Here is a 23,212-nt window from a genome sequence, read left to right on the forward strand (position 1 = left end):
AAGTAACCGACAGGAGGGAAGAAGCAGAGTTGTAACAGGCCACTCATCACTGGCTGGGTGGGGTCCCTCCCTCCTTAGCCACTCTGTAAGTTTCCAGAAGAAGCTGCGATCTCTGGTGAAGAGGATGACTGCCCCCAAGAGAGGGGGAGGTTTTTTAGCTTTTATTATTTTATGTGTGTGCGTTTTGTCTTCACATAGGTCTGTGCATCCTGTGCATGAAGCACCCTCAGAAGAGGGCGTCAGGTCCCCTGGAACTGGAGTTACAGATAGTTGTGGGGTGCCATGAGGGTGCTGGGAATCGAACCTGGCTTCTCTGGAACAACCAGTGCCCTTAACCACTGAGTCACCTCTCTAGCCCAGTTTTTGTCAAGGGTACACAAGTGGCTGTTGTTTCCCTGCTGGGCCATTTATAGGGATATAAATTTATATCTCAATATTTTGGGGTCCATTTATAGGAGGACATATGGTCCTCAGGCTTTCCAAACACCAGACATGGGCAGGGGAGATGGCTGCGTGGGTGAAGGCCCTTGAAAGTCTGATGAGCCACGTTTGAGTCCTGGAACCCAGCCATGTCATAGCTCTTGTATGTAGTCCCAGCACCTCTCCAGTGAGATGGGAAGGAGGAGAATCACTTGGAAGCTTGTGGGCCAGCTAGCCTGAGGTCCACCAAGCAGGGGGCAGACACAATAAATCATGTCTCCACAAAGTAGGAGGAGGGACCTGATTCCCTCAAGAGTTGTCCCTGGACGTCTACAACTCACTGTGGCATGTGCGCACACCATAAATATGGAGGAGAAAAAATTCAGACATATGTAAAAAAACCAATATTTAAAAAACAGCACTTGGGGGCAGTGGTGGCACATGCCTTTAATTCCAGCACTTAGGAGGCAGAGGCAGGAGTTCGAGGCCAGCCTGGTCTACAAAGTGAGTTCTAGGACAGCCAGGGCTACACAAAGAAACCCTGTCTCGGAAAAAGAAAAAAAAAAACATGACGGGGTGGGGGACAGCACTGGGAGGTGGAGCCAGAAGGATTAGGAGTTCAGTCCTCCTTCGCTATGTATATAGTGAGTTCAAGGCGAGTCTTGTCTACAGTAAGACTTTATTTCTAAAACCAAACTAAAGCACCAGCTAAGAAGGGCAGAGATGAGTTGAGAGTAGGTAGAGTTGGGACATAAACCTCCCACGACACGCGGGCAGACAACGGGAGGCTGGAAGAGGGAAGACAGACAGCCAACCCTGACCTTCACCTCCAAACACCTCAAACAAGCAGGCAGGTTCCTGTCACCGGGCATTTATTATCACAGCACTCTGGGGGCTGGACCAACCCCACCCAGTCCCTGGGGTCCATGTGGCCTTCCTTGGTTGGCAGGACAGAGCTTTGCTGGGTGAATGGGCAGTTCCTTTCTCTAGCCTTTGAGGATGAGCTGGGGAAGGGTTAGGGGGATGGACTTCCTCTCCCTGATGCCAGGTTTACACCGTCCACTTCAGACACCTGCAGAGAGAGAAAAGAAGCCGATTGAAGAGGAGGAAGGTCCTCGGATGCTGTGTGGGGTGAGACTATGGGCATGGTTAGGCTCCGGCTCACCTGGTCTCCTGGTGGGTGCCCAGGCAGCGGACTGTGCAGTACCGGGCACCACAGCTTACGCAGGTATACGGGGATGGGAAGCCACACACAGCACAGAAGGGGCGCTGGGGTCGGGACGGGGGACCCGCACAGGCCGTCAAGTAGTTGGGGCCCTCAGATGTGCTCAGGTTCTGCAGGGACATGAAGGGACAGGCGTCTTGAGTTCTCCACTCTGCCATGCAGCCGGTGTCCACCGAGTATCCTGAAGAGCATGGACCCCCGCCCCCCCCCCCCCCCCCATACCAGCAGGCTGAGAACTCTCTTACCTGCTCCTCCAGCAAAGCCTGGAAGTTTTTCCGGAAGCGAAGTTTGAAATGGTCACCTCGAGTTTTCTTCTTTTTCTTTCCTAGGGGAATCAAGGGCAATGAGTTGCTGCTGTGACACTTGGGGTCTGTCCCTCCAGGGCTGCCTGCATCTGCCCTGTACCCTGACATCTCCAATCCGGGTCGACAGTCAGCTCCCTAAAGTTTAGTCTACTCCATCTTGTTATTTTGGTGACAGGAGCTCAGGTAGCCCAGGCTAGCCATGAACTACTCACTATATAAACAAGGATGACCCTGGACTGGTTCTCCTGCTTCCACCTCTCACGTGCTGGAACTACAGGCCTTCTTGTTGTTGTTTTAACGCAAAGTCTCATGACATACCCCAAGCTGACTTCAAACTCACGACGTAGCCCAGGTTGACCTGAGATTCTTGGCAATTCTCCTACCTCATCTTTCTGTGTGCTGCGTCTACAGGTATACACCATCATACCTGCTTGCTACATCTTTTTTATTCCACACACATAAAGAAACCCAGGCGCAGAGAGGGAAGACAGTTGCCCCAGCACAGGAGCTAGTCCCTGGAAAGCCAGGAGCAGCTTCCAAGTCACCTCCCTGCTGGGACCTTCCCACAGGGCCTTCACAGCCCTACTCCTTTCCTCTCCCAATGGCAGGGATACTTTTGTATTCTGTATTAGAAAGACACACTTTTGGGGGTGTGGGGGTGGCGCACGCCTTTAATCCCAGCACTTGGGAGGCAGAGCCAGGCGGATCTCTGTGAGTTCGAGGCTAGCCTGGTCTACAGAGTGAGATCCAGAACAGGCTCTAAAACAACACAGAGAAACCCTGTCTCGAGGGGGAAAAAAAAAACCCTGACAGCCTGAGTTCAATCCCTAGAACCCACATTACAAAAGAGAGAACCAGCTCCTGAAAGTTGTCCCCTGACATCCACCCACACGCCATGCCATGGCACGCATGTGTACACACACATGCACACGCACACATATGCACAACTAAAATAATAGAAGTTGTTCACATTTTCAAAAGTCTCTCTGGGTGTCATAGCGCACACCTTTGACCCCAGCAGCTGGGAGGCAGAGGCAGGTGGATCTCTGTGAGTTCAAGGCTGTCTGGTCCACACAGAGAGACTCTCTCCCAAAAAACAGACTATAGTTGGTTTGTCACTCTTTTGTTCTTTAGCTCATTTGGGGGCCCGCCACCCAGCTCCCAAATAAATCATACACATGAAGGCTTACTCTTACTTATAAAGCCTAGCCTCAGCTTGGCTTGTTTCTAGCCAGCTTTTCTTAACTCAAATTATCCCATCAACCTTTTGCCTCTGGGCTTTTTACTCTTTCTCTATTCTATATACCTTTCTTTACTTCTCACTCCATGGCTTGCTGTGTAGCTGGGTGGCTGGTCCCCTCCTCCTTCCCTGATCTCTCTTGCTTCCTCGTCCCTCTTTTTCTCCATCTGTTTATTCCTTCCGCCTGCCAGCCCCGCCCAGCTTCTCTCCTGCCTTGCTATTGGCCATTCGGCTCTTTGTTAGACCAATCAGGTGTTTTAGACAGGCACAGTAACGCAGCTTCACAGAGATAAACAAAAGCAACATAAAAGAATGCAGCCCATCTTTGCGACATTAAAACAAATGTTCCACAGCATAAACAAGTGTAACACCTCTTAAGATAATATTCCACAACAGACAGACAGACAGACAAAACCCTCCCTACAATAGAAAGAACAGGCACAGACATTTATTACTAGCTTAGTGTATACAGCTGTTGACGGTTGTTTTAAGCCCCCCTCCCAGTCCAGGTGTCCTTGGAACACAAAGGTAACGCCAGCAGACACTAACGTGACCCAGTGGTTCAAAGTGCCTGATCCCAGCGCAGACATCCACAGACTGAGAGACAAGTACGAGGGATGATAATGAGAGGCACAGGCGTCACAAGTCTCAGAAATGTGGCTGACACCTGACACAGAGGAGAAAGACTGGACGTCACCCAATCCAGAGTGACTGACAGCCCTGTCTCTGTCTGCAGCCTGCTGACTGGAGATGGCTCTTTAGAATAGTAAAGCATCGTCTTCTCAGACTGTCGGCTCTCCGAATCAATCGAAATTTTAAAGAACCAGGGGCTGGAAACCTTGCTCAGTGGGTAAGGACACCTGCTGCCCAACCCAGCAACCTGAGTGACCCAAGTTCAAATTCTGGAAGCCACATGGTGGAAGGAGAGAACCAATTCCTCTAAGTTGTCTTCTGACCTCCACATGCCAGCATGTGCAGACACACACACACACACACACACACACACACACGCACGCATGCGCGCACGCACGCGCGCACACACACACACACACACACACAATAAAGAAATCAAAAATACAATAAAGGCTCAATTCCCACCTCGGCTCACGGGCATCTGCAGTGACACCGTCTCATTCTCTCTCCCACAAGCCCCACCTCACCTGTGTCTGCGTCATCATCAAACTGAGGCAGCCTCTTGCCCAGCTGGGGGAGGCCCGCGTGGGGGTCGTCCTGGAAGTTGTCATTCTCTAACGCTTCCAGCTGTCGATTGATCCGGCGCTGCCGGGCTGCCCTGTCCAGCACCCGCCGCTGTCCAGGGTCCTGGGAGCGAACTAGATAGGACAACAGAGTTACAGGGGTCGGGAAAGGGGGAAAGCAAGGCTGGCACAGTCTCCTGGCCTCATCCCCGTCACGATGCTGAGGGAAGTTCCCAGCTCTTGACCCTGCTTCCTTCCAGGTTGGGAAGCCGGTTTCGGCCCTTCATGCTGACTCTTAGTCATCCAGCCCCAGCAGTCACTAGAGACACAATAAACTGCAGCTGGACAGATGGCTCAGTGGTTAGGAGCACTCTCTGCTCTAGTAGCGTGCTAGAGTTCAGTTTCCAGTACACAGGATCATCAGCCTCCAGGGTGGTTCACAACCGCCTGTAACTCCAGCTCCAGGGGATCCAACTCCCTCTTCCATCCTTCACAGGCACCTACACTCATCTGCACATAGCAACACACACACACACACACACACACACACACACACACTTTAAAAAATAAGGGAGTACATTTAGAGGACTGACATTACGCTGACCCCTGGCTTCCACATTCAACACACCTGTGACTTCGTAGGGCAAAATCCAGTGTATGTTTCTAGAATGTTCCTTTAGCCTGAGTTGCATTTCCATGCCCCGTGACTGCACGGAATACCTTCCTTGGACTAAAAGGGCCCTCCTCTCTTGTTGGCTATGCTTCCCAGTCCCACACCTTGGCTCCCCTCCTGCTCTTCAGGCCACCTCTGCCTGCCCTTCTTTTACTGATAACCCTGACTCTTTCCCACCCTTACCCCCTACAACCTTCATTGGGGGTCTCACCAAGCCCAGGCTGGCCTGGAACTTACTATGTAGCTGGGAATGACTCCGGATGACTCCTGTGCACCACCACGCCTGTGGTTTATGTGGTGCTGGGAATGAAACAGAGCGTTGTGTACACTAGACAAGCACTCTACCAGCTGAGCCAAATCCCTAGCCTCTTTTCTGGCATTTCTTTCTTCAAAAAGTTCATTTGTTCTATGTGTTTCTTTGCGCACGTGGGTACCGCAGTACAAGTGTGGAGGTCAGAGGACAATTCGTGAAGTTTTTTTCTCCCATCATGCGGGTCCTGGGGACTGACCCAGGCGGTCAGGCTTGGCAGCAAGCTCCTTTACCTACTGTGCCATCTTGTCAGCCCATTCCTGGTGCTTCTAATCCAAACACAAAGCTGTGTTTCCCATGGCATGACAGTCTCAAGCTAGAACCCCCTCCAACCACAGACTTGGTTACAAGACATCGAGAAGGCGAGGCAGGACCAACCTAACTACACAGGCAGCCTAGGCTACAAAGTGAAACCTGTCTCATTAAGTAAGAAAGAAGAAATAAAGCCGGGGGTGGTGGCGCACGTCTGTAATCCCAGCACTCGGGAGGCAGAGGCAGGCGGATCTCTGTGAGTTCGAGGCCAGCCTGGGCTACAGAGCTAGTCCAGGACAGGCTCCAAAGTTACAGAGAAACCCCTGTCTCGAACCCCCCCCCCAAAAAAAAAAGAAAGAAGAAACAGTAGGGGCGTGGAGTGGGGAGGGGTGGGGAGCCTACAGCCAAGCGCTTTGATTTCCCACGCTTCTCTGTGCCCCCCATCCCGAAGCTGGGGTGGGTACAAGCGCTCACTGCACCCAGGCTTTGGAATGACAAGCCGTCCTCTCCATCCCCGCGTCCAGCTTGCAGCAACCATTCACGAAACATGAATGAATGGTTGCTCGGCTACCCCAAGGCCGAGCGAGAGGGCCTGCGAAAGGATCTGACGTGGATAACGGGGCGGACGAACGTTATGGCGGACTCGAACTCGGGATGAAGAAAAGGGCGAGCCTCTAAGGGCTCACATACCGGAGGGTTTCTTCTCCACCATTTGCGCAACACAGTTGCCGGGAGAACCCACTGCGCAGGCGTGTTAACCACCCACCCCTCGGTTCCAGCGCATCCCTTCCGGTGGCGAGCCCTCGTGCGCGTGCGCAGTCATTCCCCTCCGCCTGGAAGTCATGGCGTGATGTTCCCTAGGAGACCAGAAGGGTTTTCCGCCATCTTTGATGGGGGCAAACCTACTTCCGGTCGCGTTGTAGTTGTTAAAAAAAATAAACCTTAGAGCCCTTCTCCCCCCCCAAACCCGCAGAGGGTCACTTTTAAAACACGATGCGCGCGGTCTTCTCTGGTCCCTGGGGCCCTTCTGCAGCCCCGGAGCGTGTCCCCGGGCAGGGGCGGGGGGTGGGTGGGTTGGGGGGCTTTGGTGAACCCCCGCCCGCGGCGATGTCCTGCATCGAGCTTCCCGGGGTGGGGGGTGCGGCCGTCAGTCCCCGGCGCGCCCCTCCCCCAGGCCTCGCCGTCCAGTCCTCCTCCGGGTCAGAGCCGTGGTCCAGACCCGCCCCCGCGTCCCCTGGACCCTCCGCAAAAGGTCACTTCCCGGTGCGTGAGACTCGGGCGGCGCCGGGGACCTGACCCCCGGCCGCTCCCCGCCCCCCGGCCCGCGCCCGCGGGACAATCCTTGCCTTGTCTCGCCGTCTGCATCTCGGGTTTTCGGCGGCTTCGGGTTACGCCTTTTTTTCCAGGGCGGAGTCCCGAGCACAGCTCCTCCTCGCCGCCGCGCGCTCGCCTTCCCCTCTTCCCAGAATCTGCTTCGCCCGGAGTCCGGAACCCAGGCTAAGCTCAGCCCCGCCGCGGGCCCGGGTGTCGCCCGAGTGTGGGGCCGCTGCTGCAGCCGCTGGCCATGGCTGCGTCGGGCCCGGAGCCCCGGCTTCTGCTGCTCCTGCTGCTGCTGCTGCCGCCGCTGCCCCCGGTGACTTCTGCCTCCGATCGGCCCCGGGGCTCCAACGCTGTCAACCCAGGTGAGAACCCGGGGGCCCAGTGGGCAGAGTCGACACGTCTGCCAGCCTGGGAGGGAGTGTCCAGCCCCTCCCGGGCCCCAGAGCCTCACCCTCTCCCCCACGCTGAACGAAGGGGTCCCAGTGCCCCCTGACAGCGGGAACACCCCAGCCCCCATCCCTGTGTGTTTCTCTCACCCGACTCTTCTGGAGACCACATGTCCCTGGGCAGGAAGAAGTTTCAGGAGGGAAGTGAAAAGAACTTTAGTGAAATAACGGGGAGGTGGAGGGGATACACACGTGGGACACCGAGCCGTGGGTCCTAAGTGCCACTTCCATGACTGTGACAGACAAATTGCTGGTGATCACTGTGGCCACGGCAGAGACAGAGGGATACCGGCGTTTTCTGCAGTCTGCGGAGTTCTTTAACTACACTGTCCGGGTGAGTGGGGGCCTCATGGGAGAAGCTCCGTCCGGAGTGGGCTGGCGGCTGGTCCTGTTTCCTCACCTTGGCCAGCTGAACCTCTTCCATGGCGTGGGGGTGGGGGGTCTTTCCTGCAGACCCTGGGCCTGGGCCACGAGTGGCGAGGGGGCGACGTGGCTCGAACCGTTGGTGGAGGCCAGAAGGTCAGATGGCTGAAAAAGGAGATGGAGAAATACGCAAACCAGGAAGACAGGATTATCATGTTTGTAGACAGGTAAAGAGGGTCTGGGGTGGACAGAGAGGGAAAGTGAGAATACGGGGAGAGAGAAAGAGAGACCCCTTTCCTTGCCCAGCTACGACGTGATTCTGGCCAGCAGCCCCGCAGAGCTGCTGAAGAAGTTTGTCCAGAGTGGCAGTCATCTACTGTTCTCTGCTGAGAGCTTCTGCTGGCCCGAGTGGGGGCTGGCAGAGCAGTACCCTGAGGTGGGCACGGGGAAGCGCTTCCTCAACTCTGGTGGTGAGTGGCAGAGTACCCAAGACAGCGCTCCCTTCCCTGCATGCTCCAGGTTCCCCAAGGTTGGAGAGAGAGTGGGATCCTGGGATTCCTGGGGGTCTATCTCTCTTCTGTCCCCCAGGATTCATTGGCTTTGCTCCCACCATCCATCAAATCGTCCGCCAGTGGAAATATAAGGATGATGATGATGATCAGTTGTTCTACACTCGACTGTACCTGGACCCAGGGCTGCGGGTAGGGAGACTGGGGATGGGGCGTTCCCTAGTCGAGTGGGAGAGAAGGCATGAGGGGAGCTGGAGAAAGATAGGGTGCCACCTGCCCCCGCTCATGTCCATCTCATGCTGTCTAGGAGAAACTCAAACTTAATCTGGACCATAAGTCCCGGATCTTCCAGAACCTCAATGGAGCCTTAGGTGAGGAAGAAGATGGTTACAAGTGGGTGGTGAGGGACGGGTTCCTGCCAGAACTAACTGGGCTGGTCTGCAGATGGCCAGTGTGCTAACTTATCCCATACCTTAAGCATATTATATTGTGTTAGCGATAGGGAGGCTGGGAGTGCGGCTCAGCAGCAGAATGCCTAGAATCCCCCAATGAGGGGCTGGGGTGTGACTCAGTGGTAGAGCACCTGCCTAGAATCCCCCAGTGAGGGGCTGGGGTGTGGCTCAGTGGTAGAGCACCTGTCTAGAATCCCCCAGTGAGGGGCTGGGGTGTGGCTCAGTGGTTGAAGGTGTACCTAGCATATAGAAACCCTAGGTTCAATTCTCGGCACCACCCAAAAACAAAAAGGGAAAATGGTGTTGGAGCTCAGGTATCTATCCACCGGGCACATGCTGAGGTACCCAGTCAGGGGCTCTCCCACTGTGATTTCATTAACACAGAGCTGCAAAGTTCCCTGACTTCCCACCTTGGAAGACCCTTGGGCAGGTAAGAAATCTGACTCCCTTAGGGCCTAGTGAATCACCCAGGTCACTCAGGTAGAGTGGCTGAAACTCTCTAAGATGGCAACAGCCTGGTCAGACTTACAGAAGCCAAGGATGGTGTTATAGCCCTGATCTCAGATCTCAGAGGAAGGACGACCTTGAGTTGCAGGCCGTAGCGAGACCCTTTCCAAGGAAAGAAAGGACTCACAGAAAAGCACCAAAAAAAAAAAAAAAAAAAAATTTTTTTTTTCTCGTGTATTTGTTTTGGAGGGGAGCACATGTGCCATGGCACGTGCGGAGGTCAGAGGCCAGCTCTTGAGAGTCTATTCTTTCCTTTTACTGTGTGGTTTCTGGGTCTCAGGCCTGGTGGCAAGGGCCTCTGTCCACTGAGCCATCTCCCCAGCCCCAGTCACACACACTAGATGGTGACTTAAACCAATTCAATAATGTTTTTGCCTGTTGCTTTGCGGTTCCCAAATAAAGGGACTCTTGAAAGCCTTCCCGTTTTCCCCCTAGATGAGGTGGTCTTAAAGTTCGACCAGAATCGTGTGCGCATCCGGAATGTGGCCTACGACACCCTTCCTGTTGTGGTCCACGGAAACGGTCCCACTAAGGTGCCCCTGGTGCCCTCAGGCCTTGCTTGTCCCGGGTCCTGGGTACCCCATCCCTCCTGGACCGTCTGGTCCTCCCCAGTCCCAGTGGAAGACCTGCTGGGATAGCTGCCTCTCCATCTTGCTGAATTCTCCCTGTGCTGAGCCCAACTCGCCTCTTGTCTGTCCCCAGACGCCTCCACTTTAGCTACCCACCCCCTGTCCCCACAGCTGCAGCTCAACTACCTGGGGAACTATGTCCCCAATGGCTGGACTCCCCAGGGAGGCTGTGGATTCTGCAACCAGAACCAGAGGACACTCCCGGGGGGGCAGGTGAGGAGAGATGTGATGTAGGGCAGCCTCCGTTGCGGAGCTCCTGGGCATCCCAACCTGGCCGAGTGGGCAGCGGCTGGTGGGGGCTACGGGGCAGAGAGAGGCCCGGGCTTCTGTGAGCCTTGTCCTGTGGTGTCCCCAGCCTCCCCCCCGGGTGCTTCTGGCCGTGTTTGTGGAGCAGCCTACACCCTTCCTGCCTCGATTCCTCCAGCGACTGCTGCTCCTGGATTACCCCCCGGACAGGATCTCTCTTTTCCTTCATAATAACGTGAGATATGGGAGACCCCACCCCCACCCCCGCACACACGCCCTGCATCCTGCACCTCTTCCCATCTGCTCCCCCCTGATTGCATCCCTCATGGACCCCCTCTCACTGTCAGTCCAACCCTCTCCCTGTCCCGTCTTCAGGAGGTGTACCATGAGCCCCACATTGCCGATGCCTGGCCACAGCTGCAGGACCACTTCTCAGCAGCAAAGCTAGTAGGACCAGAGGAAGCGCTGAGCCCAGGGGAGGCCAGGGACATGGCCATGTGAGTGACTCTCCCTGAGCCTTCACATTCCACTCCCCTGCCTCATCATCTGCCGTAGATGGTGGAGCCCCTGGGAAGGAGACTCCGACTCTCGTCCTGATCTCGGAGCTGGGAGAGCCCCCCTCATCCCACTGTCCCCGCTGCCCTGCCTCCATGCCCCATTTGGCTCATCTCCCCATTTTGTGGGTCTTCCGCTCCAGGGATAGATGTCGGCAGGACCCCGAGTGCGAGTTCTACTTCAGCCTGGATGCTGATGCTGTCCTTACCAACCCCGAGACCTTGCGCATCTTGATTGAACAAAACAGGTGACCAGCCCCACCCATCCATGGAGCCCCAGGAGGGCCTAGGAGCTCCACCCCTTCCCTCGGTGGGACGTGGTCCTGTCCCCTCTTGTTCACTTCCCTCTGCCCATCCTTCACCTCTGTTTTATCCACAGGAAGGTAATAGCCCCCATGCTTTCCCGCCATGGCAAGCTCTGGTCCAACTTCTGGGGTGCCCTGAGCCCCGATGAGTACTATGCCCGCTCCGAAGACTACGTGGAGTTGGTACAGCGGAAGCGAGTGTGAGTCCCACCCATGTGCGCCATGCCGGTGCCAGAGCCTTCCCTGGGTCCCCACTCCGTAGCATCCTATGTGGTCATTAGGCCGCAGCTATGGGTAGGGACTGGTAACGGATTGGGTTGTTATGTTATATCAGTGTGATGGCTTCAGGCCCAGGGTTCTGGGGTACCCTGAGGGAAGGAGCCTCTGCGATGAGCAAAGTCTAATCTGGGGGATTGTCCGCCTGGCTGATCATACCTCGTGCCGGCAGGGGCGTGTGGAACGTGCCCTACATATCCCAGGCATATGTGATCCGCGGGGAGACCCTGAGGGCGGAGCTGCCCCAGAAGGAGGTGTTCTCTGGCAGTGACACTGACCCAGACATGGCTTTCTGTAAGAGCCTCCGGGATAAGGTGAGTGGGGTGGTTGGCATGGGTTGCCACGTCTGGGGACGTGATGCTGTGCCCGCAGCCTCCAGTCCTCCTCACGCATGCCCACCCTTTACCCCACTCCAGGGCATCTTCCTCCACCTCAGCAATCAGCACGAGTTCGGCCGGCTGCTGGCCACGTCTCGCTATGACACTGACCACTTACACCCAGACCTCTGGCAGATCTTCGACAACCCTGTGGTAAGAGGGGCCCTTTGACCCTGCTTCCACCCAACAGGGGCCCCCCTCCACTGCCCACCGTGGGGGGTGGGTAGCCCAGTGGCAGGAGTAAAGACGGCTCCACTCAAATGCCCCAACCCCTCCCGCAGGACTGGAAAGAACAGTACATCCATGAGAACTACAGCCGGGCCCTGGATGGGGAGGGGCTGGTGGAGCAGGTAAGCTGCCCCAGGACCTCGGCCTGTGTGAAGCGCCCGCCGCTGGGATTGGTGGGCTCCCAGCTGAGCCCCCAGGGACTGAGGGTTTGCTGTTTGGGCAAGAGGGAGGCTGATAGCCACACTAAGCATCACGGGCCTGTAATCTTAGAGGTCCAGATGCTGATGTAGAGGGATAGAGAGTTCCAGGCTAGCCTGGGCTACATAGTGAGTGCCAGACCAGCCATGGTCAGGTGACAAGACCAAGTCTCAGGAAACAGAAGGGGCAGACGAGATGACTCCGTGGTTAAGCCCTTCACACATAAGCATGAGGACCTAGTTCAGAACCCAAGTAAATGCTGGATGTGTGATGGCCCACCTATAATTCCAGCCTGAGAAGGCAGAGACTGAGGATCCTCAGCAGGCTGACTAGCCAGACCAGCTGCATCAGTAATTTCTGGGTTTGATTAAGAGATCCTGCCTCAGTGGAGAAGGTGCAGGAAAAATCGATCAGTTCCTGGTGTCAGACTCAGACGTCACATACACACATTTGAGCACACACCCTACACAGGTGTGCCTACACTCACATGAAGATAGATAGTGGTGTGGTGCATGTCTATAATCCCAGAGTTCAGGTAGTGGAGGCAGGAAGAGGAGGGTTAGGAGTTACAGGCCAGCCTGAGACACATAGCAAGTTCAAGACCATCCTGGATTACATAGTAAGACCTTTTCTAAAACTAAAACTAAATAAATGGGCCGGGGCTGTAGCTCACTTGGTAGAATACTTGCCTTGCATTCACAAAGCCCCAGGTTCAATCCCCAGCACTGTATAAACTGAGCATGGTGTTGCATGCCTGTGATCTCAGCACTCGGGAAGTGGAAGCAGGAGGATCAAAAGTTCAAGGCCAGCCTCAGCTACATAGTGAGTTTGAGGCCAGCCTGGGCTACATAAAAAACCTGTCTCAAAAAAAAAATGCAGAACAGGGTCATTGTCCTAGATACTGGGGTTCCAGGCACCCTGCTTCTGCCCTTTTCTGCTCAGGCCTCTTCACTGACTACCCCCAAACCCAGCAGCTGCCTAGAGAGCTCAGGTGGCCCTTACGTAGATCCTCCCCGTCCGTCCATCTCCCCACCCTGTCCTGTTGCCTGCCCCACCCTCTGCCCCCCTTCCTGGAGTTCACCTTGCCCTGTCCCTTGTTGCCCTACCCTGTCCCCAGCCATGCCCAGATGTGTACTGGTTCCCACTGCTGACAGAGCAGATGTGTGATGAGCTGGTGGAGGAAATGGAACACTATGGCCAGTGGTCTGGAGGCCGGCACGAGGTGAGGGCTGAGGGGTCCCGAGAGGGACAGGGTGGGCCCGATGGAGGGACCATGGGATTGGGGTTCGGAGGGGAATCCCCGGGGTGGGACTCATTCCGGGTACATTCGTTACTTGTCTCCTCGCTGTGACAATATCTGACAAGAGCAGCTTGAAGAAAGGGTTTCTGGCAGCTCACAGTCTGCGGGTGCAGTCCGTCATGGCGGGAGGGTGGCAGCAGGCATATGAGGCAGCGGGAGCGTGAGGCAGCTGGTCACGTGGCATCTGCAGTCAGGAAGCAGAGAGAGATGATGCTGGTGCTCAGCTCCCTTTCTCTGTCATTCAGGCCAGGACCTTGGCACAGGGGATGGTGCCGCCCACAGTGGTCAGGTCTTCCCATCTCTGTCACCCTAATCCAGATAATCCCTCCTGACATGCCCAGAGGCTTGTCTTCTAGGTGTTTCTAGGTCCCATCGAGTTGACAGTCAAGGTTAGCTGTAACACAGAGGGCGCTTATTTCATGGGCTACATGACATGGCCAGATGACATGGGAAGGTCAGGGCGACTCACAGGAGAGATGGCAGCAGCAGAGACTGAAAGGCCCAGATAGACAGAAGTGTTAAGACTCGGGCTGGGCAGTGGTAGTGCACACCTTTAATCCCAGCACTCGGGAGGCAGAGCCAGGCGGATCTCTTGAGTTCGAGGCCAGCCTGGTCTACACAGTGAGATCCAGGACAGCCAGGGCTACACAGAGAAATCCTGTCCTGAAAAAAAAAATGGGAACCAACAAGATGAAGCTGATATTGTCCCTGAGGAAGAATGGGCTAGCCCAGGGATGTGAGTGGCTCAGTGTCCGTTGTCCGCAGGATTCCAGGCTGGCTGGAGGATACGAGAATGTTCCTACCGTGGACATACACATGAAGCAGGTCGGGTACGAAGACCAGTGGCTTCAGCTGCTGAGGACATATGTGGGGCCCATGACCGAGTACCTGTTCCCTGGCTACCACACCAAGGTGGGCTGTCCCAACCACTGCTGTCCCCTTCCCCCAGTACCCCGGTCCTGGAAGGCTCCATACGCACCCCCCTCTCAATCAGTGTAGTAACTAAAGCTCCACAGACCTAGGGCTTGGGATGGAGATGGGCTTGGGAAGAAGTCAGGCCTCCTACTTGGGCTGCTGTGCCTTTAGAAGAATCACTGGAGGGGCATGCAGGCACCTAAACCTCATCACTTGAGAACCTGAGGTACAAAGACCAAGAGTTTGAGGAAAGCATGGGCTGTCTCAGATCAGAAGAGAAGGGCTGGAGATGTGGGTCAGTTAGAGTACTTGCCTCTCATGCACAAAGCCCTAATGTAGACTGAGTTTTTCTGTCCTGACCGCCTGTTCCCAAATTACCACACAGAGGCTTATATTAATTATAAACATGTGGTTGATAGCTCAGGCTTATTACTAGCTAACTCTTACAACTTAACCCATTTCTATTAATCTATGTATTGTCACATTGCCATGGCTTTACCTGTCCTCTAGCATGTCTTGCTTCCTGGGCAGCTGGCTGGTGTCTCCCAGACTCCGCCCTCCTTCTTCTCAGCATTCTCAGTTTGGCGTTCCTGCCTAACTTCCTGCCCAGTTACCAGCCTGCCAGCTTTTCATTAACCAGTGAGAGTAATACATCATAGTGTAGAAAATGATTGTTCCACAGCACCCTAACTTCCATCCCCAGCACTGTGTAAACTGTTGGTAAGGTAATAAGCACAGGACTGTAATCCCAGCACTCAGGAGGTAGAGGCAGGAGGATCAGAGAAGTTCAGGGTCATCTGTAGCTACATAGTTACATCTGTAGTTTGAGGCCAGCCTGGGCTATGTGATACTTTGTTTCAAAAAACTGGGGAGACATGGGGCTGGGGAGATCGCTTGATCAGTAAAGGGCCTGTCATGTAAGCATGATGACCTGAGTTCATGTCGTCAACATCTGTGTAAAAAGCTGGACATGGCATTCCACATCTGCACTCCCAGTTCCGGGGAGGGACCTAGGGTAGAGGAGGACAAGTAGGCCCAGGTGTGGTGGTGCACGCCTATGATCCCAGCACTCAGGAGGCAGAGGCAGGAAGATCTCTGTGAGTTCGAGACCAGTCTGGTCTACAGAGTGAGTTCCAGGACAGCCAGGGCTACACAGCGAGACCCTGTTTTGAAAAACCAAAAAAACCAACAAACAAAAAAAGAGAGAGAAGGAAGAGCCGTGGCTTTCCTTGCCCTTCCTATAGCATCCACCTCATGTCTCAACAGACACGGGCAGTGATGAACTTCGTGGTCCGTTACCGGCCAGATGAGCAGCCCTCACTTCGGCCACACCATGACTCGTCCACCTTCACCCTCAATGTTGCCCTCAATCACAAGGGCGTGGATTATGAGGTGAGTCTGGGGTCCTTCCTGGCTCAAGACGCTCGGGCTCCTCCACACACTTCACCCTTGCAGCCTTGTCTAGCTCCTTTCCTAGCCTCTGGCTGGGCCTTCTCACATGTCTGGTTCTTTTGGGTCATGTCCTGGCTCAGCTGCTCACAGTCCATCCCGAGGGAAGCCGAGGCAGGAACTCAAGCAGGGCAGGAACCTGGAGGCAGGAGCTGATGCAGAAGCCATGGAGGGGTGCTGCTTACTGGCTTGCTCCTCATGGCTTGCTCAGCCTGCTTTCTTACAGAACCCAGGATCAGTAGCCCAGGGATAGCCCCATCCACTGTGGGCTGGGCCCTCTCCCATCAATTATCAGTCACGAAAATGCCCCACAGGCCAGTCTGATGGAGGTGTTTCCTCTGTTGAGACCCCCTCATCCCTGATGACCCCATCTTTCAAGTTGGTGTTAACCAGCACAGCTGGTCCCCCCCCCCCCCCTTCTCGATTCCCCAAGTCTGTATTGGTTACTTTTCTCTTTTGGCTCACATTCTGGGAGTGTGGGTGGGGAAGGCATGGAGCCTGAGGGAGGCTGCTAGTTACATTGTATCCACAGTCAGGAAGCAAAGAGGGGAAGCCTGGTGCCCAGCTCACCTTTCTCCTTCCTTTTTTAAAATTTAATTTAATTGTATGTGCATTGTTGTTTTGCCTGCACGTATGTCTGTGTGAGGGTGCCAGATCCCCCTGGAACTGGAGTTACAGGCAGTCGTGAGCTGCCATGTGGGTGCTGGGAATTGAACCCGGGTCCTCTGGAAGAGCAAGCAGTGCTCTTAACCGCTGAGCATCTCTCCATTCCTTACTTTCTCCTTTTTATCAGCCCTAGCCGCCAGCCGTGAAATGGCACCATCCTTATTCAGGGTGGGTCTTCCCTGACCCTCTTCAACCCATTCTAGAAACTCCCTCTTTGATATTCCCAGAGGTTTGTTTCTCTGATGACGATAAATTCCATCAAGTTGGCAGTCCAGATTAACCACCAGCCCGTTTGAATGGCGCCTCTCCCACGCCTGTTGCCCCCTGCCCCCACATCCCCATGTCCGCTAACCTTACTTTTATTTTTATGTTCTCTCTCATCTCCCCAGGGAGGTGGCTGCCGCTTCCTGCGTTATGACTGCAGAGTCTCATCGCCCAGGAAGGGCTGGGCTCTCCTGCACCCTGGCCGCCTCACACACTACCATGAGGGCCTGCCCACCACCCGGGGCACTCGATACATCATGGTGTCCTTTGTTGACCCCTGACACTCGACCAGTCTGCCAAACCTTCTCTGCCATTGTGCCTTGTTGGGCCCTGGGGGTCCCATTCTGCTGTTCTCAGAGAGAGGGGCCCTGGCTCTTCTCATTTCCTGAGTGCGTCTGTGTGCCTGGGACTGAATGTCCAGCCCCAGCATCCCTCCCAGGAGGTCCCTGGAGTCTTCCACCTTCCCACTGACCCCATGGACTCAGGGGGAGTGAACTCTTCTTTTTTTGTTTGTTTGTTTTTTGTTTGTTGAGACAAGGTTTCTCTGTGTATCCCTGGCTGTCCTGGAACTCTGTAGACCAGGCTGGCCTCGAACTCGCAGAGATCCACCTGCCCCTGCCTCACAAGTGCTGGGATTAAAGGCGTGCACCACTGCTGCCCAGCAGGAGCGGACTTCTGAGAGTTCCCTGCCTGATAAATTATTGTGCTTCCTCAGCCTCACTTTCAATAAAAGGGTGTTTGTAACTGTTGAGTCCACGTCATATATATATAAAGTCAGGGTCTCATGTAGCCCAGGCTGGCCTCCAACTCACTAGAGGGATTACAGTTGTACACCACCATGTCCACGTTGTACAGTGCTGGGGCTCAAACCTAGAGTCCTGCATGGTGTCAAGTTCTCTACCAACTGAGCTACATCCCCTCTCCTTTATTCTTTTTTTTTTTTAAGTAAATTTTGTGTATGTAAGTGTGGGTCTATGCACATGAGGTGTCCACAGAGGCCAGAAGATGGCATCACCCAAGATGGGACTAGAGTCACAGGTAGTGGGGTTGAGAGTCGCCTGCCTGGGGTGCTGGGAACCAAACTCTGGTCTCTGCAAGAGCTGCCAGCACTCATAACCTCAGAGCCAGCTCTGCAGGCCCCTCCCCCTTATATTACATTTGTGTGTGTGTGTGTGTGTGAGACTTGTGGGGATAGGTTTTCTTCTACCATGTGCGTGCTTGGTAGTTTCTGTCAATTTGACACAAGCTAGAGTTATCTGAAAGGAGGGAACCTCAATTGAGAAAATACCTCCAGAAGATCCAGCTGTAAGGCATTTTCTTAAGTAGTGATCAGTAGGGGAGGGCCCAGCCCATGGTGGGTGGTGCCATCCCTGGGCTGGTGGTCCTGGGTTCTATAAGGAAGGAGGCTGAGCAAGCTGTGTTGAGTGAGTCAGTGAGCAGCTCCCCTCCATGGCCTCTGCATCAGCTTCTTCCTCTAGGATCCTGCCCTGCTTGAGTTCCTGTCCTGACTTCCTTCAGTGATGAACTACAACATGGAAGCATAAGCCAAATCAACCCTTTCCTCCCCAACTTGCACTGGGTCGTGGTGTCTTGTGGAAGCAGCAACAGAAATCCTGACTAAGACAGTGTGAGACCCAGAAATCAAACTCAGAATAATCTGTCAGGCTGGTGACAAGCACCTTTACCACTGAGCCCTCTCGATGCCCCTTCTTAGCTTTTTGAGACAGGATCTCTCTGTATATTCTAGGTTGCTCTTGATTTTAAGGTGATCCTCTTACCTCTGCCTTCCAAGGGCTGGGATTGCCAGCACAAGGTACCATTCTTGGCTTGCTTGACTTAAAAATGAAAGCCAGGGCCAGGTGGTGGTGGTGCACGCCTTTAATCCCAGTGCTCGAGAGGCAGAGGCAGGCAGATCTCTGAGTTCGAGGCCAGCCTGGTCTGCAGAGTGAGATCCAGGAAAGGCTCCAAAGCTACACAGAGAAACAAAAAACAAAACAACAACAACAACAACAAAATGAAGGCCAGGAAATGCAGTGTGTAATCCTAGCATCCAGGAGACAGAGACAGGAGGATGTGGAGTTCAAGACCAGCCAGGGCTACATAGTGAATGTGTCTCAAAATGTGAATGGCAAGGGCTGTTGAGATGGCTCAGCTGGTAAGGTGCTTGCAGCCAAACCTGTCTAAACAACCAAGAGCTGGGGATATCCCTCAGTGGTGGGGTACTTACTCAGCATTCACACAGTCCTGTGTTTGATCCTGGCATTGAAAGAAAGCAAATTGGAGTCAGGGAGATGGCCCTCTGGGTACAGGATTTGCTGCTGTCAAATCTAGGTCCAGTCCCTCAGACCCACACGGGGGAAGAAGGAAACAAACTCCCCCAAGTAGCCCTTTGACCTCCAAAGGCAAAAAGGTTGTGTGTACTCTTCCACAACGAAAAAAGAAAATTAGGATCAAATACACTTGATCACCAATTATACATTTCCTGCCTCTTAACACCTCCATGTTCACAGCGAGTTCCTTCCTTCTGCCCAGGGTATAAGCTGACGACATAACCAATCCATGGTATGGTTAAGGGAAGGTTTTTATCATAGATAAGAGAGAACAGCCAGAGGCATCTGAAAGAGTCCAGAGCAGAGAGGGAACGTAGTAGGCTGGACCTGGCCAGGAGAGAAGCAGGAGCAGAGAGAGAGAAAGAGAGAGAGAGAGAGAGAGAGAGAGAGAGAGAGAGAGAGAGAGAGAGAGAGAGTGAGTGTGTGCTGGCAAAAGAGAAGAGAGTAAGCTGGTGGCACACCTTTAATTTAGCGCTTGGGAGGCAGAGGCAGGAGGATCTCTGTGAGTTTGAGGCCATCCTGGTCTACCAGGACAGCCAAGACTCCACAGAGAAACCCTGTCCCAAAAAAACCAATAAATAAATAAATTACAGTAAGCTTCCAAGCCCTGCTTCGTGTGTGTGTGTGTGTGTGTGTGTGTGTGTGTGTGTGTGTGACAGGGTTTCTTTGTGTAGCTTTGGCTGGACTAGCTCTGTAGCCCAGGCTGGTCTCGAACTCACAGAGATCTGCCTGCCTCTGCCTCCAGGGTGCTGAGATTTAAAGGTGTACACCACCACCACCACCAGGCTTGACATGGGTGAGTTCTGAGGGGAGACACACTCAGTAAGGCATGCACTTGGCTGACTGAGTTATTTCCCTAACCCTCCCCCAACTCTTTTTTTAAAAGATTTATTTGGGTTTTGGAGGGATGGCTTAGCCATTACGATTACCCATTGCTTTCCCAGAGAACCTGGGTTTGGTTCCCAGCACCCAGGTCAGACCGCTCATGACCACCTGTGACATCAGCTCCAGAGAAGCTGATGTCTCTGGCCTTCACCCTCCCATCCTGTACACACATACACATGGGTAAAAAGAAAAAGATTTTAAAATCTTATTGTAAAATCTTTTGTGTGTGTGTGTGTGTGTGTGTGTGTGTGTGTGTGTGTGCGCATACATGTGACCAAGAGCTAGCAGGTGCCTGTGGAGGCCAGGAAAGGGCATCAGGTGCCCTGGAGCTGGGGTTACAGACGGTTGTGAGAGAGCTGACATGGGTGTGGGAACCAACTTAGGTCTTTTGTTTTTTGTTTTTTTGTTTTTTTTCAAGACAGGGTTTCTCTGTGTAGCCCTAGCTGTCCTGAAACTTGCTCTGTAGACCAGTCTGGCCTCGAACTCACAGAAATCCGCCTGCCTCTCGCTCCCGAGTACTGGGATTAAAGACATGAGCCACCCTGGCTCGGAGCAGTAAGTGCTCTTAACTGCCCACCCATCTCTCCAGATTCTCTGTACCCGCCCTCTTTCTATGAATGACAGTTATTAAGCCGGATTGTGTGTAGGTCCCATGTGCATCGTCCCAGTTGTTCTGATTTCAGGATGGTAAGAATCCTGTGCCTGAAGACAGTACGCTTCAGCAGCGGGGCCCTGGAACCGTCTGCAGCGGCCTCCTGATGCTCACAGCCTTGGGAATTTGACCTTAATTAGACCCAGGCAGTGACTATGGAGTTTTCAGACTTGCTCTTGTAAAGGCCCATGGGGTCTTCACAGTACATGTCAGATCTCTCTCTCAGCCTAGTAGCAGAGACCTGAGGCCCTAACTGCTGTGGAGTTCAAACACCTTGCTCTAGGCTCCTGGCCACACCCTGATCATTCCCGCTTCATCCCATTGGTCAACTGCAAACTCCCGGAGAGATAGCTTTGCCTGGCCCCTGTTCACAGTTCACTGTCCACGTGGCTCAACTTGTAGGTCAGAGAAGGGGGGCAGAAGTGGGGGTGGGCCCAGGCCCAGGGGTCAAAGTCAGAGACTTGAGTTAAGAGGGGGAGTGTGTACTTAAGCTGTGGGCTGCCCTGTGCCTCTCCCCTCTAAAGTATGGAGGTCTCGTCCAGTCCCCTGCACCGGGCTCTTCAAGTGTTTGCCGTGCTTCAGTGGGTCTTTTCGTTCTTGGGACTTGGTGAGTCCCCAAAGGCCCTGGAGTCAGACACACTAGGCTGTGGATGCTCTTCTTCCCCGTGATCCCACGGAGACAGAGGAGGAATTTCTGGGGTCCTAGGAGGAGTCTAAGGCTTGAGTAGCATAGGAGTGGGAAAGTTGGCCAGAGGGGAGGAAAGGGCTTAAACATCTGGGTTCCTTTTAAAATATTTGTTTTTACATATATCTATTTGTGGGGTGGTTATGTTCATGCCACAGCAAATATGTGCAGAACAGAGGGCAGCTTGAAGTAATCAGGCTTGTCCTTTCATTATGTGGGACCAGGGAATCGAACTCAGGTCATCAGGCTTGGCAGCAAGCACCTTTGGCAGCAAGTACCTTCACCATCTCAGCCATCTTGCCGGCTCTAACACCTGGGGGTCTTAGCATGCCTCTCTATCTTGTCTTTCAGCCCTGCTGTGCCTGGTGGCATTGGTCCTAGCCTCTCTAGGCCGGGCCTGGACCCTCGTGGTCCTCTACCTGGCCTGGCTCTGCAGAGACACACACACACCCAGGATGGGGGGTCGCCGTTCTGCCTGGGTCCGGAACTGGGCAGTCTGGAAGTATTTCCGAGACTACTTCCCCGTCACGGTGAGAGTCCCAGAAAGTGCGCTGGGTTGATGATGGATGGGTGGGGTCTCAAAAGAGACAAAAGCAGGCATCCCTCTCCCAACCCCAAAGCTGTTCCTCACTGGGAAGTGTGATACATCCGTAATAACCTTTGTTCCCCAGCTGGTTAAAACGGCCGCGTTGGATCCATCCCAAAACTACCTGTTTGGTTTCCACCCTCACGGGGTCCTGGTTGTTGGGGCCTTCAGCAACTTCTGTACGGAGGCCACAGGCTTCTCTCGCCTCTTTCCGGGTCTCAAGCCACATTTACTCATGCTGCCGTGTTGGTTCCAAGTGCCTCTCTTCCGAGATTACATCATGACCAGTGGTAAGGAAGCCCCTTCTCAAGGCCCCCGGGCGCTGGAGGTCACCTAACCTTTCTTATCCTGGGGTGGGGGTGGGGGCGCCTGTGTTCACCTCTATCTTGGTGGTATCTCTGTACCCCAGCCTTTGTCTTCCTCACCCAGGTTTAGTCTCTTCTGACAAGGCTAGCGCTTCCTATCTCTTGTCCCACCCCGAGGGTGGCCAGGTGGCTGTCCTGGCTGTGGGAGGTCCCCTGGAGGCTTTGGAGGCAAAGCCTGGAACAGTGAGTTTGCGACTCCGGAATCAGAAAGGATTCATTAAATTATCACTGGAACACGGGTGAGGAGTGGGCGGGCGTCGGGCAGGGGTGTCAGGCAGGGGTGTATGCACCGGAGCTGCCCTGCAAGAGAGGAGTGTGGAACCCCGTACCTTCGGGCCCCAGTCAGCCGCATGCGTCTGTTTCTGCTCCTCCAGGGCCTGGCTGGTGCCGGTTTTCTCCTTTGGAGAGAATGAGCTCTTCCGCCAGTATCCCAACCCGCCAGGCTCCTGGGTGCGGAGGGTGCAGGAAGGTCTTCAGAGGATACTGAGTGTGGCCCTGCCTCTCTTCCATGGTCGCCTGGGTCTCCTGATACCCTTCCGTGTGCCCATCCACACTGTGGGTGAGTCATGAATCTCTTCCATCCTCTCCCAGGAGGGGGACTGTTCCCTTAAAGCCTGCCCTCTGGTCCACGAATCTGGCACTCATCCCCCAAGCTGTCCAGCCCGACCCCCACCCCCACCCCCGTTAGTGGGAGATTTAGGGACATCTTAAGAGTCAGTCTTCTCCTCCTGTTCCTTCCACAGTGGGTGCCCCAATTCCAGTCCAGCGAAGCCCGAGGCCCAGCCGGGAACAGGTGGACCAGTTGCACGCGTTGTATATAGAGCGGCTCACCCAACTGTTTGAGGAACACAAGACCCTATATGGTGTCCCTGCTGATCAACACCTTGTTCTCACCTAGGCGTGTCCCTGTTCCTGTGTCCTGGCCTTCCTGAGTGACTGCGAGGGGTGGGGGTGGGGGGGTGAAATTAAATGTGGGAATAGACAAGAAGCATTTGTGTGTTTGTACAATTTCGGGGGAGGGAGAGATAAGCCACAGGGTAGGGGGCCCCACTGTCCCCACTGATCCTGGTAGCCTTGACCACTC

The 23,212-nt window shown here is 54.2% G+C and overlaps 3 protein-coding genes across 5 annotated transcripts; 2 read left to right on the forward strand and 1 right to left on the reverse strand.

Moving 5' to 3' along the window:
• Positions 1-1,275: 1,275 nt before the first annotated feature.
• Znhit1 (zinc finger HIT-type containing 1) lies at positions 1,276-7,125 on the reverse strand. 2 transcript variants are annotated; one of them, XM_059249152.1, is made up of 5 exons: positions 6,968-7,125; positions 4,351-4,521; positions 1,891-1,970; positions 1,586-1,755; positions 1,276-1,492 (listed from the first exon to the last, which is right to left on the reverse strand). In XM_059249152.1, exons 1-5 carry the CDS (start codon positions 6,984-6,986, stop codon positions 1,471-1,473), a joined length of 462 nt encoding a protein of 153 aa, XP_059105135.1. In that variant the 5' UTR covers positions 6,987-7,125; the 3' UTR covers positions 1,276-1,470. The 2 variants fall into 2 exon arrangements, with proteins under 2 accessions (XP_059105135.1, XP_059105134.1); XM_059249151.1 differs by lacking the exon at positions 6,968-7,125 and adding an exon at positions 6,312-6,445.
• Positions 7,126-7,169: 44 nt separating this feature from the next.
• Plod3 (procollagen-lysine,2-oxoglutarate 5-dioxygenase 3) lies at positions 7,170-17,369 on the forward strand. 2 transcript variants are annotated; one of them, XM_059249149.1, is made up of 19 exons: positions 7,170-7,303; positions 7,630-7,721; positions 7,841-7,977; positions 8,057-8,220; positions 8,339-8,451; positions 8,567-8,630; positions 9,654-9,751; positions 9,959-10,060; positions 10,203-10,328; positions 10,469-10,590; positions 10,791-10,895; positions 11,027-11,152; positions 11,401-11,542; positions 11,645-11,758; positions 11,887-11,955; positions 13,149-13,253; positions 14,097-14,243; positions 15,513-15,638; positions 16,751-17,369. In XM_059249149.1, exons 1-19 carry the CDS (start codon positions 7,186-7,188, stop codon positions 16,904-16,906), a joined length of 2,226 nt encoding a protein of 741 aa, XP_059105132.1. In that variant the 5' UTR covers positions 7,170-7,185; the 3' UTR covers positions 16,907-17,369. The 2 variants fall into 2 exon arrangements, with proteins under 2 accessions (XP_059105132.1, XP_059105133.1); XM_059249150.1 differs by lacking the exon at positions 10,203-10,328.
• A 4,263-nt stretch (positions 17,370-21,632) lies between these two features.
• LOC131898601 (2-acylglycerol O-acyltransferase 2-B-like) lies at positions 21,633-23,026 on the forward strand. The gene is made up of 5 exons (XM_059249789.1): positions 21,633-21,707; positions 21,849-22,053; positions 22,193-22,367; positions 22,503-22,687; positions 22,872-23,026. The coding sequence occupies exons 1-5, from the start codon at positions 21,633-21,635 to the stop codon at positions 23,024-23,026; spliced, it is 795 nt and encodes a 264-aa protein (XP_059105772.1).
• The last annotated feature ends 186 nt before the right edge of the window (positions 23,027-23,212 follow it).

This window comes from Peromyscus eremicus, chromosome 23 (assembly GCF_949786415.1).
Source record: "Peromyscus eremicus chromosome 23, PerEre_H2_v1, whole genome shotgun sequence".
Classification (NCBI taxonomy): Eukaryota; Metazoa; Chordata; class Mammalia; order Rodentia; family Cricetidae; genus Peromyscus; species Peromyscus eremicus.

What these genes read in the sequence shown, in the direction of transcription:
- Znhit1 (XM_059249151.1), bottom strand. Translation starts at nt 6,333, where the DNA reads ATGGTGGAGAAGAAACCCTCCG. An exon ending in TGATGATGACGCAGACACAG is followed by an intron (nt 1,971 to 4,350) that starts GTGAGGTGGGGC and finishes TGATTCCCCTAG; the next exon opens with GAAAGAAAAAGAAGAAAACT. An exon ending in GGCACCCACCAGGAGACCAG is followed by an intron (nt 1,493 to 1,585) that starts GTGAGCCGGAGC and finishes CTCTCTCTGCAG; the next exon opens with GTGTCTGAAGTGGACGGTGT.
- LOC131898601 (XM_059249789.1), top strand. Translation starts at nt 21,633, where the DNA reads ATGGGGGGTCGCCGTTCTGCCTGGGTCCGGAACTGGGCAGTCTGGAAG. An exon ending in AGATTACATCATGACCAGTG is followed by an intron (nt 22,054 to 22,192) that starts GTAAGGAAGCCC and finishes TTCCTCACCCAG; the next exon opens with GTTTAGTCTCTTCTGACAAG. An exon ending in TGTGCCCATCCACACTGTGG is followed by an intron (nt 22,688 to 22,871) that starts GTGAGTCATGAA and finishes TTCCTTCCACAG; the next exon opens with TGGGTGCCCCAATTCCAGTC.
- Plod3 (XM_059249149.1), top strand. Translation starts at nt 7,186, where the DNA reads ATGGCTGCGTCGGGCCCGGAGCCCCGGCTTCTGCTGCTCCTGCTGCTG. An exon ending in GAGGCCAGGGACATGGCCAT is followed by an intron (nt 10,591 to 10,790) that starts GTGAGTGACTCT and finishes CTTCCGCTCCAG; the next exon opens with GGATAGATGTCGGCAGGACC. An exon ending in AGATCTTCGACAACCCTGTG is followed by an intron (nt 11,759 to 11,886) that starts GTAAGAGGGGCC and finishes CCCCTCCCGCAG; the next exon opens with GACTGGAAAGAACAGTACAT.